We start from the raw sequence: 15,751 nt of genomic DNA, 5'->3' as shown, positions 1-15,751 counted from the left end.
ACCTAATTTTTGTATTTTTAGTAGAGACAGGGTTTCACTATGTTGGCCAGGCTAGTCTCGAACTCCTGACCTCATAATCCACCCGTCTCGGCCTCCCAAAGTGTTGGGATTACAGGCGTGAGCCACCGCGCCCAGCCTCCCATTATATTTTAAGGAGAAACTCGCCCTTATACAGAACAGCTCTTGGGTTATGTACATGTTGTGATGCTGCCTGGAGAGCTTCCACATGAAGCCAGTGGAGTTTCACTTGATTCTCCAAGTTAACAGGTGCCAAAGCTTGTCTGTCAGAGCAAACATTTGATCAATTCCAAGCTGCATCTCATACTTATTTTCTCATCTTATTGGAATGACAAACTAAAACAGTGTTGAGTAAATCTGGTGTTAACACAAAAGAGAGGGAACTAAGCTACCACGTATGTATGTATGTGTTTGTTTATTTACAGTCAGAGTCTTGCTCTGTTGGCCAGGCTGGAGTGCAGTGGCACGATCTTGGCTCACTGCAACCTCTACCTCCTGGGCTCAAGCAATCCTCCTGCCTCAGCCTCCTGAGTAGCTGGGATTACAGGAGTGCGCCACCACGCCTGGCTAATTTTTTTGTATTTTTAGTAGAGACGGGGTTTCACTATATTGGCCAGGCTGGTCTCAAACTCCTGACCTCAGGTAATCCGCCCCCCTCGGCCTCCCAAAGTGCTGGCATTACAGGTGTGAGCCACCGCACCCGGCCTATTTATTTTCATTTTTATTGAGACAGAGTCTCGCTCTGTCACCCAGGCTGGAGTGCAGTGGCACGATCTCGGCTCACTGCAACCTCCGTCTCCCGGATTCACACCATTCTCCTGCCTCAGCCTCCCAAGTAGCTGGGACTACAGGCGCCCGCCACCACACCCAGCTAATTTTTTATATTTTTAGTAGAGACGGAGTTTCACCGTGTTAGCCAGGATGGTCTCGATCTCCTGACCTCGTGATCTGCCCACCTCGTCCTCCCAAAGTGCTGGGATTACAGGCGTGAGCCACCGTGCCTGGCCTATTTTTAACTTTTTTTTTTTGAGGTGGAGTTTCACTCTTGTGTCCCAGGCTGTAGTGCAACGGTGCAATGTTGGCTCACTGCAATCTCTGCCTCCCAGGTTCAAGTAATTCTCCTGCCTCAGCCTCCCAGGTAGCTGGGATTACAGGCACCCGCCACCATGCCCAGCTAAATTTTTTTATTTTTAGTAGAAACTGGGTTTCACCCTGTTTGCCAGGCTGGTCTCAAACTCCTGACCTCAGGTGATCCACTCACCTTGGCCTCCCAAAGTGCTGGGATTACAAGTGTGAGCCACCACACCTGATCGCAGTGGCGCCATCACAGCTCAAGGCAGCCTCAACCTCCAGGGGTCAAGTGATCCTCCTGCTTCAGCCTCCCAAGTAGCTGGGACTACAGGTGCATGCCACCATGCCCCATTAATTTTTTCTTTTTCTTTTTTTTTTTTTGTAGAGATGGGGAATCTCACTATGTTATCCAGCCTGCTCTTAAACTCCTGGCCTCAAGTGATCCTTCCGTCTTGGCCTCTCAAAGTGTTGGCATTACAGATGTGAGCCACTGTGCCCCACCTACCTCTGTATTTTAATATCAACAAACCTCCCAACGTTTAGCACCAAACTCTCACACCTGCAAAACTATCAGAACGCAACTGGAACAGGCGTGCCCCGGAGCTGGTGTGGGTTTGGCTGTGGGCACCTGCACTGGGGCTGAGGGTGAAATATGGCACTAAAGAGGACAGACGGACGCTGGGGCAGAGCCGGGGGACGGGCGGGTGGTGGGCATCCCCTGGCAGATGCAGCTACGCTGCCTCCCTTTCTTTGGTTTTGTAGGACTAAAGGGCCCGGGCACTCTGGGGAGAATTCTTAACTGAGGGTCTTCCTAGGGACTAACAGTGTTTCGAGTTTTGATGCCGTTCGCTGCCTTGGCCGAGCTCCACGTCAGCAGGGATTCCATCATGGGGCTGTGAAATGTTACAGATTAACTTAACCGCTCAGCTAATGGTTTTTGTTTTCTTCTTTGTGCTTTAATTTCCCAAATTTTACAAAGAAAATAGGTTATTTAAAAAATCTGGAGTTCCCACCTGTGGCTACGCCTGCCTTTATCGTGTCTTGCTCAAGGCTGGGCGTGGTGGTGGCTCATGCCTGAAATCCCGACACTTTGGGAAGCTGAGGTAGGAGGATCACTTGAGGCCAGGAGTTCAAGACCAGTGTGGGTAATACAGCAATATTCCATCTCTACAAAAATATTTAAAAAAAAAAAAGTCTCACTCAAAATGTGAACCTGCCCTACTAGAAGCACACACATTGCAAATGGGTCAAGGCGCAAAGATCGGCAGAAAATTACAGAGGGCCAACATGACGGCAAAGGCTCCCACAGAAAATTACAGCGGCCAGCGACTGACTCAACAACAAAACAGCAAAGATTTCCGCAGAAAAGGACAGCAGCCAACACGGCAGCAAAACAGCAAAGGCTTCCTTTCCTACATTTCTTTTGTGAGCATGCTTGTTTAAGGGCTGCTAACCTTCACCTGCCACCCAAATGATGATGCTGACGTCACAGCCCGTGGGCCCGGATGTGGCCTGCTGACGTGTCCACATTCATGGCAACTCTGTTCCCAATGTTTGGTTTTCTGACAACAGCCCAGTAGGGCTCCCAGGCAAGCCCCAATGCCGCTGGCCTCGCATGGGCACAGCCAGCCTCCCCAGGGCCACCCCAGGACGCAAGGGAGCCGCTCCAGTGACCACCAGGTCTGCAAGGCGAGGCGTGACTCACCGCCACAGGAGCCACGTGGCACTGATGCTGCGCCTGCTAGCCCTGTGGCCCTGGCTAGGTTCCCGATCTTGGAGGACACATTCCCTGAGTCCTTTCCTTGGGGGACTGTGGAAAAGGTGAACTCGGCACCCGCAGAGCCCTGGAGCTGGCACCACCCACACCTGTGCCCTACCCAGATGAGGGTCACCCTCAGACCAACAGCCAGGGGAGACGAGAGGATGCAGCTCCACATGGTGGCAAAACAATTTACTGAGGATAAAAAAAATCGATGTGTGTGTGTGAGACGTTTTCACACAAACCCCTTCCTGGAGAGCTCCACCAGCTGCAGCGACCACACCTGGTCCCCGCCATGAGTCCCGGCTGCTCAAGGAGCTCTGTAAGGTCTGCCTGCCTTCTCAATGGAGTGCCCGGCACACGTTTCCCAGCTGGGCACCACCAGCGGCACCCTGGTGGCATCTCCAGGCTTCAGGGCACAGCTCACCGGGGTTGTGACTGAAACAGTGGGTGTACCAAGGGGTCTCCTGTGGTCTGAGGAGAGCTGAAGGTCTGCATTTTACATCCAGGATCAGGTGAATGGAAAGGCTCAGAAGTGGATACATTTTCTAAGTATTCCTATTCACAAACATTGAAAGGAGAACGAAGGACCACCCCTGACTTGAAGGTGCCCATTTACCTCCCATAGGAACTAATCTGGCTAAGAGAAAAGCAAAGGCATTTTTGTTTGTCACCCAGGCTGGAGTGCAGTGGCACAGCCTTGGCTCACTGCAGCCTTGACCTCCTGGGCTCAAGTGATCCTCCCACCTCGGCTTCCTGAATACCTGGGACCACAGGTGTGTGCCACCACACCCGGCTAATTTTGAAATTTTTTCTAGAGACAAGAATTTGCCACGTTGCCCAGACTCGGCTCAAACTCCTCGGCTCAAGTGCTTCACTCGCCTCAGCCTCCCACAGTGTTGAGGTCACAGGTGTGCACTGCCCGCCCAGCCAGCAAAGGCAGCCCTGCAAGTGAGACAGCCGGGTAGGAAGGTGTCTCCAGAGAAACTCCAGCCGGCCTGCGCACTGGGAGGAGCGCACACTGGGGTGGAGCCACAGAAGTCTGCACCATTTGCAACGGGGAGGAGCCCGGCCCCGCCTCTTCCCAGGTGGAACCTGGGATTCAGTCTGCAAGGCGGGAAGCACCCTAGTGGAACTCTGACTTTGTGGGAAGTGATTTTTTTTTTTCAGGTAGAGTTTCACTCTTGTCACCCAGGCTGGAGTGCAGTGGTACAATCTCGGCACACTGAAGCCTCGCCTCCCGGGTTCAAGCGATTCTCCAGCCTCAGCCTCCTGAGTAGTTGGGATTACAGGTGCCCGCCACCACACCCGGGTAAGTTTTGTATTTTTCATTAGAGATGGTGTTTCACCATGTTGGCCAGGCTGGTTTCAAACTCCTGACCTCCGGTGTTCCACCCGCCTCGGCCTCCCAAAATGCTGGGATGACAGGCGTGAGCCACTGCGCCCGCCCGTTTCCCTTTTTACCTTTTCACCCAATAAACTCTGTCCTTCTAACCCTTCAAATTGTCTGTGAGCCTAATTTCTCGTGGCCATGTGAAAGGGACCTGCCTTTAGCTGAATTAAGCAGAGTCGTACAACCGAAGTGCCTAGAGCGCTGTGCACCACGGCCTCAAGGAACCAAGAGTGAACAGGAGGCGGCAGGAAGTTTCAGGATCACAGCCCCCAACAGCAGGTAGAAGAAACTCCTGCATGCTACTAGCCCTTCCTGCTCTGCACATGCTCATCTCACTTGCCAGCCACATGGGGTGAAGAAGTTGAGATCACCCTGCTGCAGCCTCAGCTTGTGGCCCTGCCACCCACAAAGGACCAGGCACAGCAGGCAGCTGTGTCACCCCCGGCCCCTTCAATGCGGGTGACCGAGGTGCGTCTCTGGGCCTCTGAGGGTGGGATGGGGCCGCTGGGACACCCCATCCTGAGCTGGGGCTCGGCTGCAGAGAAAGGGGCACGGGGGATTCAGCCGGGAGGCCTCGTGGGTCAGCAGGCCTCGGCCAGCTCTGGGCATCCCCACAGAGAATCGGGGCCAAAGCTGTCCTGAACATCAGGACATCCCAGCTGTAAGTAAACAGCACGACACCGACGTGGAGTGTGACACCGACGCGGCCCACTCACCATGCGCACGCGCTTCAACCGCTCCTCCAGCTTCTCCTCAGCCTCCCGCGTGCGCTGCACGGCCTCCAGGCGGTGGATGAGCTCCTGTGCGAACTTCTGGGGCTCCACGCGGACCTCCTTCGGCACCCGGTACGTGCGCTGTGAGGGAGAGGACTGTGAGGCTCGGGGGTGGAAAGGTCACTGGCTAAACATTTCTTTGTGAAGGGAAAGAGCGTGTGCTATCTATGTTGTATTTTATTTCATTTTTTTTGAGACAAACTCTCGCTCTGTGGCCCAGGCTGGAGTGCAATGGCGTGGTCTTGGCTCACTGCAACCTCTGCTTTCCGGGTTCAAGCGATTCTCCTGCCTCGGTCTCCCAGGTAGCTGAGACTACAGGTACCCACCACCACGCCTGGCTAATTTTTGTATTCTTAGTAAGGATGGGGTTTCGTCATGTTGGCCAGGCTGGTCTCGAACTCCTGACCTCAGGTGATCCGCCCCCTTCAGCCTCCCAAAGTGCTGGGATTACAGGTGTGAGCCACCGGGCCCGGGCTTTGTTGTATTTTAAAGCAAGAGTTTACTTTTTCCTCCTTTCAGTTGGGAATCAACTTCCTCACGGCCCCCCTTATCCTGTCCGGCCAGTCTGTCCTTCATTCCCCACGGACCCAGGACACAGGGCTGCTTCTTTCCAACGTCTCCCGACCACCAGATCAAGAGGCCTGAGCAGGGCAGCTTTGGGACACACAGCCGGCGCTCCCCACCCGCTTCAGAGAAACACTTGAGGAGACGCCCGCAGAAGGTGTGAGCAGAAGACCGTCAAGGCCCCACGGCAGGGAAGGACGCACGGGATTTGGAGGACAGGGGAGGTCTGGGAAAGGCGGGCTTTCCTTTTTAAAAGAATGTAAAGGCCAGGTGGTGGCTCATGTCTATAGTCAGCATTTTGGGAAGTAGAGGTGAGCAGATTACTTGCGCCCAGAAATTAAGAGACCAGTCTGGCCAACAAAGTGAGACCTCATCTCTACAAAAAACATTTTTTTTTAATTAGCCGGGTGTGGTGGCACCTGTGGTCCCGACTACTTGGGAGGCTGAGGTGGGAGGATCGGATCGCCTTAAGTCCTGGGAGATCAAGGCTGCAGTGAGTCGAGGTCACACCGCTGCCCTGCAGCCTGGGTGAGAGAGTGAGACCCTGTCTCAAAACAGTAACAATACATCTGCAGTGTGTTTTATAGTAATACCGTATCGTTTGCTTGTTTGTTTTGAGACGGAGTCTTGCTCTGTCGCCCAGGCGGGAGTGCAGTGGCGTGATTTCAGCTCACTGCAAGCTCCACCTCCCAGATTCAGGCCATTCTCCTGCTTCAGCCTCCCGAGTAGCTGGGACTACAGGCGCCTGCCACCACGCCCGGCTAATTTTGTTTTTGTATTTTTAGTAGAGATGAGGTTTCACCGTGTTAGCCAGGATGGTCTCGATCTCCTGACCTCGTGATCTGCCCGCCTCGGCCTCCCAGAGTGCTGGGATTACAGGCGTGAGCCACTGCGCCCGGTCCCCGTGTAGCTTTTTTAAAAAATAGAGATGGGGTCTTGCTGCCCAGGCTGGCCTCGAACTCCTCCCACCTCGGCCTCCCAAAGCACTGGGATTACAGGCGTGAGCCACCACACCCGGTCCTGTGTAACTGTCAAGGGTACTTCATTTTAAACTTCAGACTTCAAAACAGCTGCAAAAATAGAACGAGGAATTCCTGTCCACCTTCACCCAGATTCCCCAAGGGCTCACATTCTGCCATAACTGCTTTATCATCCCCTCACCGGCAGGCACATGCGTACACACACACACCCACACACACGCAGGCACACACACCCACACACGCACACACACGTACACAAACAGGCACGCTCACTTTTCTGAAGCAGTTAGAGTGTATTTAACAAAAGCAAGGTCGCTCTCATATCTAACCACAGTACAAATATGGATGGTTAAAAAAACTGACCCTGATACAATAACATCATGTGGCAGATCTTATTCCAATTTTGCCAGCTGCTCCAATAACATCCTTCATAGCAAAACACGCTTTAAAATCCAGGCCGCCAGCGTCTAAGCCGCGGAGGGATGAAGCCAGGGACAGCTCCCTGTGACAAGCAAGCAGAGTGGCAGATGGGAGGTGGGACCCTCCGTGTGTGTGGCCTTCCTGCCCTCCTGCCGTGGGCTCTGGCGCAGTCCTGGCTCTGTGCACCCCAGTTTCTCATCTACAAAATGAGAGTACAAACAGCACCTAAACCTCAGAAGGATGTGGTGAGACTGGACACGGAAGCCACACAAAAGGCGTCCTCCGGGCTCAGATGCTCCATAGTAGACGGGGCTCAGAGAGAGGCCGGCCCTGGAGCCACAGGCTTCACTTCAAGGAACGTGGAGTATGAAGGGGCCAAGGGCACACCCAGGACACTGGGTGATGCCGGAGAGCCGGGAAAAGTCACTGCTGGAGTCTGGGCTGTGCCCAGTGCCAGGAAGGGGTCTGTCCTGGAGCCAAGGAGGGGCATCCAGTGCTTCTAGAAGATGATGAGGAAGGCTGGGGCTGGCACCAGCAGGGATGTGGGCCGGTGTGTCCGGGTGTGTGGACAGCAGGGCGTCCACACAGACGGCAAGGAACAAGCCGCCCTTTCCTGCCGCACCCGGGGCCTGGAGGCTGGGGGGCTGGGGGGCCATGCGGGCTTTTCCGTGCCCAGTGCTGGGCAAGGCGCAGACCTGGGAGTGGCACACACAGGACTGGGAGCTGCCAGCACTGCAGGGACCACGGCTGCTGTGTCTGCAGACAGCCAGAGGCACAGACAGGAGCGCTCACGGTCTGAACAGTCAGCACCACAGAGACCAAGAGCAGGACGAAAAGCGCATCATCAGGCCCAGACAGCAGCACAGCTGAGGGGCCAACAGGCGCGCTGAGGCCGCCACGCGAGCTCCATAGAAAGTCTCCAGGTGGCCCTGCAGGCTGCGTCACCACAGTTCTGAGAAGAGCAAAACTGTCAGAGTCATCAGATTTACAGAGAATGGCAACCTCTCCAGCTTTAGAGGGACAGAAAAAAATATCATAAAGGAAAAAGCCAAGTAAATGAAAATGTGAAACTTCAAAGCAATTGCAAAGGCTAAAGATGAAGAGGCCCCTCCCCGCAAGGCAGGGATTCTGGGACCAGATGCTGTGAAGCCACGGCCCCCAAACCTTTTGGCACCAGGGACCAGTTTCGTGGAAGACAATTTTTCCATGGACAGTGGGGGGAGGAGGGGTTTCCGGATGAACCTGCTCCAACTCCGATGGTCAGGTGTTAAAGAGTCTCACACAGTGCACGCAGCCTGGGCCTCCGTGGGCGCAGCCACAACAGGGTTCTGCTCCTATGAGCATCTAAGCTGCTCCCCTCCTGCTGTCCCTGCTGCAGAGCCACGGACCCACCAGAGAAACGGCATAGCTTTTGCAAAACCAAGGCCCTCAACGGAGCAGAAGCGGGCGGTGCGGCCACGGCACATCCTGCTATAGCCCATCGGCTTCCTGGGCCTCCCCCCGCCTCTGCTCACCACCATCCTCGGGTCCAATTTCCCAGCAGCAGCAGTGAGCAGGCCCCGGGCAGCTGTGCCCATGATGTGGGTTTCTCACTTGGGCCTCTGGCTGAGGGACTGCCCACCGAAGGTTCCAACCACACCCCCGCCTGACAGGCCATACGGACCTGATGCAGGTTCCTACTGAGCCTCAGATGAGGTTGTTTGCTGCAGACTGTTCACACAGAAACACACACTGCGGCCCCCACCCCACCACACAAGGGCCCTCCGCGGGTGCAGAACGAAACAGGGCCTGCTCCTGCCTGTGCCTGCCGCCTCTGTTGGCTTTCATCTTCCTGGCGACTCAACTGTGACCCTCCGGGACCTGAGGGCTCTGTGCTTCCCTCGGTTCTGGAAGGTTCTGACGATGACACCAGGGACTCGCCGTCGGCCTCCTCTTTTCTCTGTGATGCATCCTGAGGGGTCTTTCCAGGTCCAAGTTCCAGGCACCAACGCACTCCTCAGCTTTTGTCCTTCCTGACCCTCCTGAGGGGAGGTTGCCTGCCTGACGCCCCCTCATCCAAGGTCTGTGGCGTGCCGTGCACTTTCTGCACACGAAGACTCTGACCAGCACCCCAAAATCGGGGCACTCCTGTGGACAGAAGCCTCCCGCAGGCCTCGGCCCACTCAAGCCCCGTCCTCATGGGCACACAGGGCTGGCCCGGGCCTGTGGTCGCTCAGCTGTCATCTCTCGGGCCTCCTTCATCCGAGCAGCTCCGCGGGTTCTTGACGTTCAGGACCTGTGACTTGAAAATCAGAGGCCGGTGGCTGTGCAGGAGCCCTCGACTTGGGCTGTGACCTCATGATAGCCTTGGGCCATTCCTGGCAGGCAGGGCCCCAGATCTTCCGCAGCACACGCACGCACACGCACACACACACGCACCCACACACAGCCTACAACGTCAGCCACTTTTTGTTAAGTAGACACCACTAGCGCCTAGTTTTAGCCAAACCTGAGTCAAGGGTTGGCTGGCATCTTCTCAGAAGTGAGAACAAACCAACATCCTTTCTTTTCAACCATAAAGAAATTCCTGACTTGGAAACTGATGTCTGCAGAAAAGCTAAAAGGCTAAGAAGTCCTGATCAAAACTGTGTCAATGCTCTCAGGATGCCGACTTCCCTGCACAGACACTCAGATGGTCACACGGTTCAACCTCAGACACCGCGGCTAACAGTGGGTTCAGAACAACCCACTGTTGGGGCCGGACGCGGTGACTCATGCCTGTAATCCCAGCACTTTGGGAGGCCGAGGCGGGCGGATCACGAGGTCAGGAGATCGAGACCATCCTGGCTGACACGGTGAAACCCCATCTCTACTAAAAATACAAAAAATTAGCTGGGCATGGTGGCGGGCGCCTGTAGTCCCAGCTACTCGGGAGGCTGAGGCAGGAGAATGACGTGAACCCGGGAGGCGGAGCTTGCAGTGACAGCAAAACTCCTATCTCAAAAGAAAAAAAGAAAAAAAAAGAAAACGCTTTTCTCATCTTCCCGCGACATCTTTCCTGTTCAAAGTCAACCCATCAAAATGAGGAAAGATCATTAATCCGTTCATCAACGCAGGAGTGCTCTGCAGACGGAGTCAGGCTGTGCTGGGGCTCCAGCCGGCACTCAGCTCCACGACCTGCTGCCCAACCAAGCCCCCACGCCCGAGACTGGGCAAAGGTGCCATCATTCTATCCAACAGCAAAAGCCGAGGCAGCTTTAAAATCCAGACGTTCACCTGGAGACGACCACTGTTCAGCCACAAAAGCACCAAGTTTTCCCCAAGGGCTATGCAGGGGCCAGGCCTGGGCTGAGTCATGAGAAAGGCTCAGAGCTCCCCTTCTTGAGGGGAAGCATCCAACTTCACAAGGCAAGACACTTCCTGCCACCAGGGAGGGTGTGGCCCTGGGGCCTGGGGGCTCTTCTGAAGGACCAGCTCCCTCTGGACCCTAAATGCTGCCTGAGACTTGATGTCCCCTGCTGCCCTCAGGGACTGGCCACTTGCAGATGTTTCTGGGATCACACGCTTACGCCTAGAGGTAAGCCTGGCTCGTGGGAGGCCAGGCAAGTGCTTTTCCCGCGCACCAGTGCACCAGGCCCACGCTGAGTGGGGAGGACGATGGGCTGAGGGCCGCAGAGCCGGTACTTACGGGAATGTGAGGTAGGGGCACCCGCCCATTGACCTGCACGCTCTCCTGCATCTCCCTGCGGTGCTGCTTACGGATCCTGTATGGGGGGATCCCATCCCTGTCCAGGAGAAAGAGGCAGCCGTTAACTCAGAGAGGAGCAGGAGAGCCAGCACCGTGCCTATAGAGCTACCAGCCCCGACCGCTAGTCAGCAGGCAATGGTGACGACACCCGTGAGCCGCCACCATCACTGAGACACGTGCACACAGGTGATGCAGGCACCCATGTGTGCACAGGGGAACATGTACACACAAAGGCTCACATGTGATGGTAAAGCCCAGGTGCCCAGCCACGCGCCCTCCCAGCTGGTGTTTACTGGGCACCTCCACAAAGCCTCCTTGTACCTGCCTGTTCTTTAGGGCCTGACAGCTAAGAGAGGTTTCTACATTTTTAAAGGGTAGGGGAAGAATCTGTGACAGGGACTGCATGTGGCTGCAACGCCTCACATATTCACTGCCAGCCCTGCACGGGAAACGTTTGCTGGCCCCTGCCTGTGGCCTAGACCATGGTGCAGTATACCTGCCTTGGAGGGCACTGCTAAATGGACCAAAAACATTTCAGGGCTGCACCGTGGGCAGCCAGGACAACCAGTGCCCCACGGAAAGGTAAGAGATGCCACGGCTGCACACACTGCTTCTCTCCAGGAGCTGGCAGGGCCGCGTGGTCTCTGAAGGAGGCACAAGGTAGCTCTTTCGCAACAAGTTTTCTTTTTTTTTTTGAAACGGAGTCTTGCTCTGTTGCCCAGGCTGGAGTGCAGTGGCGCAATCTCGGCTCATTGCAAGCTCCGCCTCCCGGGTTCACGCCATTCTCCTCCCTCAGCCTCCCGAGTAGCTGGGACTACAGGCGCCCGCCACCACGCCTGGCTAATTTTTTGTATTTTTTAGTCGAGACGGGGTTTCACCGTGTTAGCCAGGATGATCTCAATCTCCTGACCCCGTGATCTGCCCGCCTCGGCCTCCCAAAGTGCTGGGATTACAGGCGTGAGCCACCGCACCCAGCCCGCAACAGGTTTTCTTTATGAACCCTTTAGAAGATCATAAAAAACACGGAAGTCAGATTATACATGGTCTGAATAATTACCCTAGGGTTAAGATAACTCATGCACAACCATCCTTCATGAAAGCTCTCGCCCTCTCCCAGCTATCAGAAAAGCTGCCTTCAGGCCGGGCGCAGTGGCTCACGTTTGTCATACCCGCATTTTGGGAGGCCGAGGCGGGCGGATCACGAGGTCAGGAGATCGAGACCATCCTGGCTAATACGGTGAAACCCCGTCTCTACTAAAAATACAAAAAATTAACTGGGTGTGGTGACGGGCGCCTGTAGTCACAGCTACTCGGGAGGCTGAGGCAGGAGAATGGCGTGAACCTGGGAGGCAGAGCTTGCAGTGAGGTGAGACTGCGCCACTGCACTCCAGTCTAGGGACAGAGCGACCGTCGAAAAAGACAAAGAAAGAGGAGGGGAGGGGAAGGGAGGGGAGGGGAGGAAAGGAAAAGCAAAGCCGCCTTCGGAAGCACGGCAACTCCAGGGATCTCTGCTGCACCCAGGGGCCTCCCAGACCTGCCAGGAGACACAGGACGACTGGAGAGAGCGCCCGACCCAGGGCTGCGTGGCAGACACGGCAACTCCTGAGGCGTCCTCGGCTGTCACAGCACCACTGAGTGGTGAGAGAAGTCCAGGTCTGGCTCAGCCACGGTGGGCGTCAGGAACAAGTGAATCTAAAACTCACCTAACACTTGCCTCGGGGTTTGTTCAAGTGTCCTGAAGCCACCAACCTACTGGTTTCTTAGACATGATACCTGAACTGCGCAACCTCCACAGGCCTCTGTGGATGAGACACTGTCCCCACATCCGTGTCCACAACCCACAGCCTCTCGAGTGTCATGTGGAATGGTCGTGGGCTTGCCGCCAGCACAAAAGCTGAGCCCAGCTGCCCCACCGGAATGATGCTCTTCACCTGTCCACTGTTTACCTCTGATGTGCTTTCAAGTATGTGTAGCAATTTTACATTCTAAATTGTTAAACACTTCAGTACAAACCAAGATGAACAGAATATCAAGGAAAAAAAAATCTATTTATTTTAGGTCCTCCCTTTAGGAAACATATGGCCCTTTTCTTGGAGAGAATTAGGAGACTTTTTGAGAAAACTGAGCCGGCAGGTTAATTTTTGTTGTAGTAACACAGTTTTGGGGAAGATGCTAGGATGCATGGTCCGCTCAGGCGCTCCGTGGGCTGCACTGCACCTAACCACCTGGCCTGAGGCTTCAGGACCATGGCAGGCACTGCTTCAACTCCAGTAACCTCACGTCAGGTGCTGCTAAAAGCACGTCAACATTTTATTTTGAAGATTCAAAATTAAATGAGGATGAAAGAAACCAGGAGAAGCCACACACAGCAGCTCTGCGCACCATCACAGTTACCTGGGGAAAAACGAAGGGGCCAAGACCTACCGCAATGTGGGCTGGCTGAATTTGGTTCAGAAATAGAATCTGACAACTTGTTCTGCTCATCTGAAATTCAGGTTTTGAAAAATGTCTAAAAACAGGCAAAGGAAAAGAACAAACCAGCCAGGCACAGTGGCTCATGCCCATAATCCCAGCACTCATGAGGCTGAAGTGGGTGCACTGTTTGAGCCCAGGAGTTCGAGACTGCATAGTGAGGCCTCGTCTCCACAAAAATAATAATAATCATTAGCCGGCGTGGTGGTGCACGCTTGTAGCCTCAGCAACTTGGAAGGCTGAGGCAGAATTGCTTGGGCCCAGGAGACGGAAGCTGCAGTAAGCCAAGATCGCACCATTGCAGTCCAGCCTGGGTGACAGTGAGATCCTGTCTCAAAATGATAAGAACCATAAAAATGGTACATAGAGTGGGACCATCACTTAAAACACATTCATAAAAAGATGGGCAGAACCACCAGCAGGTGAGAAGTCCCTCTCTCCTCCTTCTCCAGCCCTATCCAGATCTCCAGGCTTTCATGGAGAACCCAGCTAAGCGGGAAAGACATCTGGGACACCACGGGCTGCAGTGGGGATGGAGGGTGGTGGTCCGCGGGCTCCAGCTGCTCACAAGTTCATAGCCGCTGGCCTCCTCCAATGCTGAGGCTGCTGCAGGGAGACCCTGGTGCCTGCGGCTCGGCCCCAGCCCTAGCTAGGATGGCTGGTGGGCGGGTGGCGTGTGGCACACAGACCAGAGCTGGGAAGGTCTGAGCTTCACGGGTAACCAAGACCCCAAATGACCCGCACAGGCTGGCAGCCAATGCCCTACTGCGACAAGACTGTCGGCATCATCTAATGCCTGGGGTGTACACAGGTCCCGAAAAGCCAGCTGCGAAGCACAGGGGAAGACGTCATAAAACAAGCACGTTCCTACACATGGGGTTTCCCTGGACAATGAAAGAATAAGCTTCCGCCTGTCACCTCGAGGGTCACACATGTGTAGCCCAGGCCGTCCCTGGGCCACTGAGGCCCTGGCCTCAGCACAACCACAGCATCTTCCCTCACTCCTGCTCCCAGCCCCTTGCCAAGTGGGTGACGGGGACAAGACAGGACCCGGTACTGCACCAGCGTCGGCAGAAACGCCACCCTCGGCGACCGCATCACTCGCCACAGCCAGTGGTGAGGCAGCTGGCCTGTGCCTGTCTTTAAGCTGAAACCCCAGACTCTGAAAACCAAAGAGCAAACTCTAGCCGGGGCAGCCTATGACTGTCTTAGGTTCACCCTCGATCCTTCCTCATGGGGAGGTCCCAGCAGCCCTGGTCACAGAGAGAAGCAACCGAAACAAAGCTGACCCCTCACTTGTGCTGCTCGGAGGACGGCTTCTGCAGTGCGCCTGCCTGCATGTCAGATGCCGTCTCACTGAGACCCGGGGAGCCAGGAAACGCTTTCCCTGAAGACAAAGCCCAGGCATCGCTGGGTCAGCACGAAGCCCCTTCTGAGCGGGCCGTGCTCTGCAGCAGGGTGGGACTTACGCGCTGCCATCCGCGAGAAACAGGGTGTCCAGGGCGGGACTTACACATTGCTGTCCTCAAGGGACAGGGTGTCTGGGACCGGACTTACACACTGCTGCCCGTGAGGGACAGGGTGGCCAGGGCGGGACTTACACGCTGCTGCCCGTGAGGGACAGGGTGTCCGGGGCGGGACTTACACGCTGCTGTCCGTGAGGGACAGGGTGTCCGGGGCGGGACTTACACGCTGCTGTCCGTGAGGGACAGGGTGTCTGCATCGCTGGACAGGCTCTGCTGCTCACTGTCGTTGGCACTGGTGGCTGGCGCCAGGGCGTAGCCGGCATTGACATAATAGGGGTTGACTGGCTCCCGCCAGGATCCATACCTGCAAACAGGCAAGCAGGGCACGTTAGTGACAGCCTGCCAACAGCCTCTCATTTTATTCCACATTTTCATATTATCTGAATATCTCAACGTATTAATTAAAAACACAGGCAATTTGAAGAAAAACACGGAGCATGGAGAAAAGACCAGCATCTCCACCTGTCCTCTCATCCCTCTGTCCTTTCCAACGGGGTGCATTAAAGCGCCGGGCATCTTTCCAGATCTCTCCTCTGATTTCAGGCACACACAGAGCATCCACACATGATCGTTTGGGTTTGTTTTCCGTGCACGGCACTAGAAATGGGACACAGATGTTCTGCTCATTCCAAAGGGCGCATCAGGAGAGGACACTGGGTTTTGACCAGGACGAGGCCCTTGGGATTCAGCTCAGCCATCTCTGCACCCGTGCCCAACTCCGAGCATGGCCACGGGACTGATGTCAGGGCCGGTATGTGACAGTGTGTGTGGGTGGTGCCACCTCCTGTTCCCCTACCTAGAGCAGAGGTTCCTCCCCAGCTCCTGGGATGATTCACCTCTTCTTGTTACCACAAAATTAGCCGGGAAATGACACCTTGTTTCAATCTGCATTTCCCTGATTAATGGTCAGATTGGCAGTTTAGGGTATTTGTCATTTAAACTTCTTCCTCTTTATCTGTTCAAATGGTTTGCCATTTTCTATGGAGTGGATTATGAGTTTCTTAGTGATTTACAGAAGTCTTCAAATAGACTTGTTACTAATCTCTGG

At 54.9% G+C, this 15,751-nt stretch overlaps 1 protein-coding gene across 2 annotated transcripts in view; it reads right to left on the bottom strand.

Annotated features, from left to right (window-relative positions):
• The window catches only part of AXIN1 (axin 1), a 66,093-nt gene that overhangs the window by 11,634 nt on the left and 38,708 nt on the right, over positions 1–15,751 (bottom strand). For both annotated transcript variants that reach the window (XM_030798693.1, XM_030798694.1), the window contains exons 3-5: positions 14,867–15,007; positions 10,646–10,742; positions 4,958–5,095 (exon numbers count right to left, since the gene is read on the bottom strand). In XM_030798693.1, the coding sequence (XP_030654553.1) occupies positions 4,958–5,095; positions 10,646–10,742; positions 14,867–15,007 (376 nt within the window). The remainder of the gene's footprint in view (positions 1–4,957; positions 5,096–10,645; positions 10,743–14,866; positions 15,008–15,751) is intronic.

This window comes from Nomascus leucogenys, chromosome 18 (assembly GCF_006542625.1).
Source record: "Nomascus leucogenys isolate Asia chromosome 18, Asia_NLE_v1, whole genome shotgun sequence".
Classification (NCBI taxonomy): domain Eukaryota; kingdom Metazoa; phylum Chordata; class Mammalia; order Primates; family Hylobatidae; genus Nomascus; species Nomascus leucogenys.
Note: the sequence above shows the minus strand (reverse complement) of the source record. Positions and strands in the feature narration are given on the sequence as shown.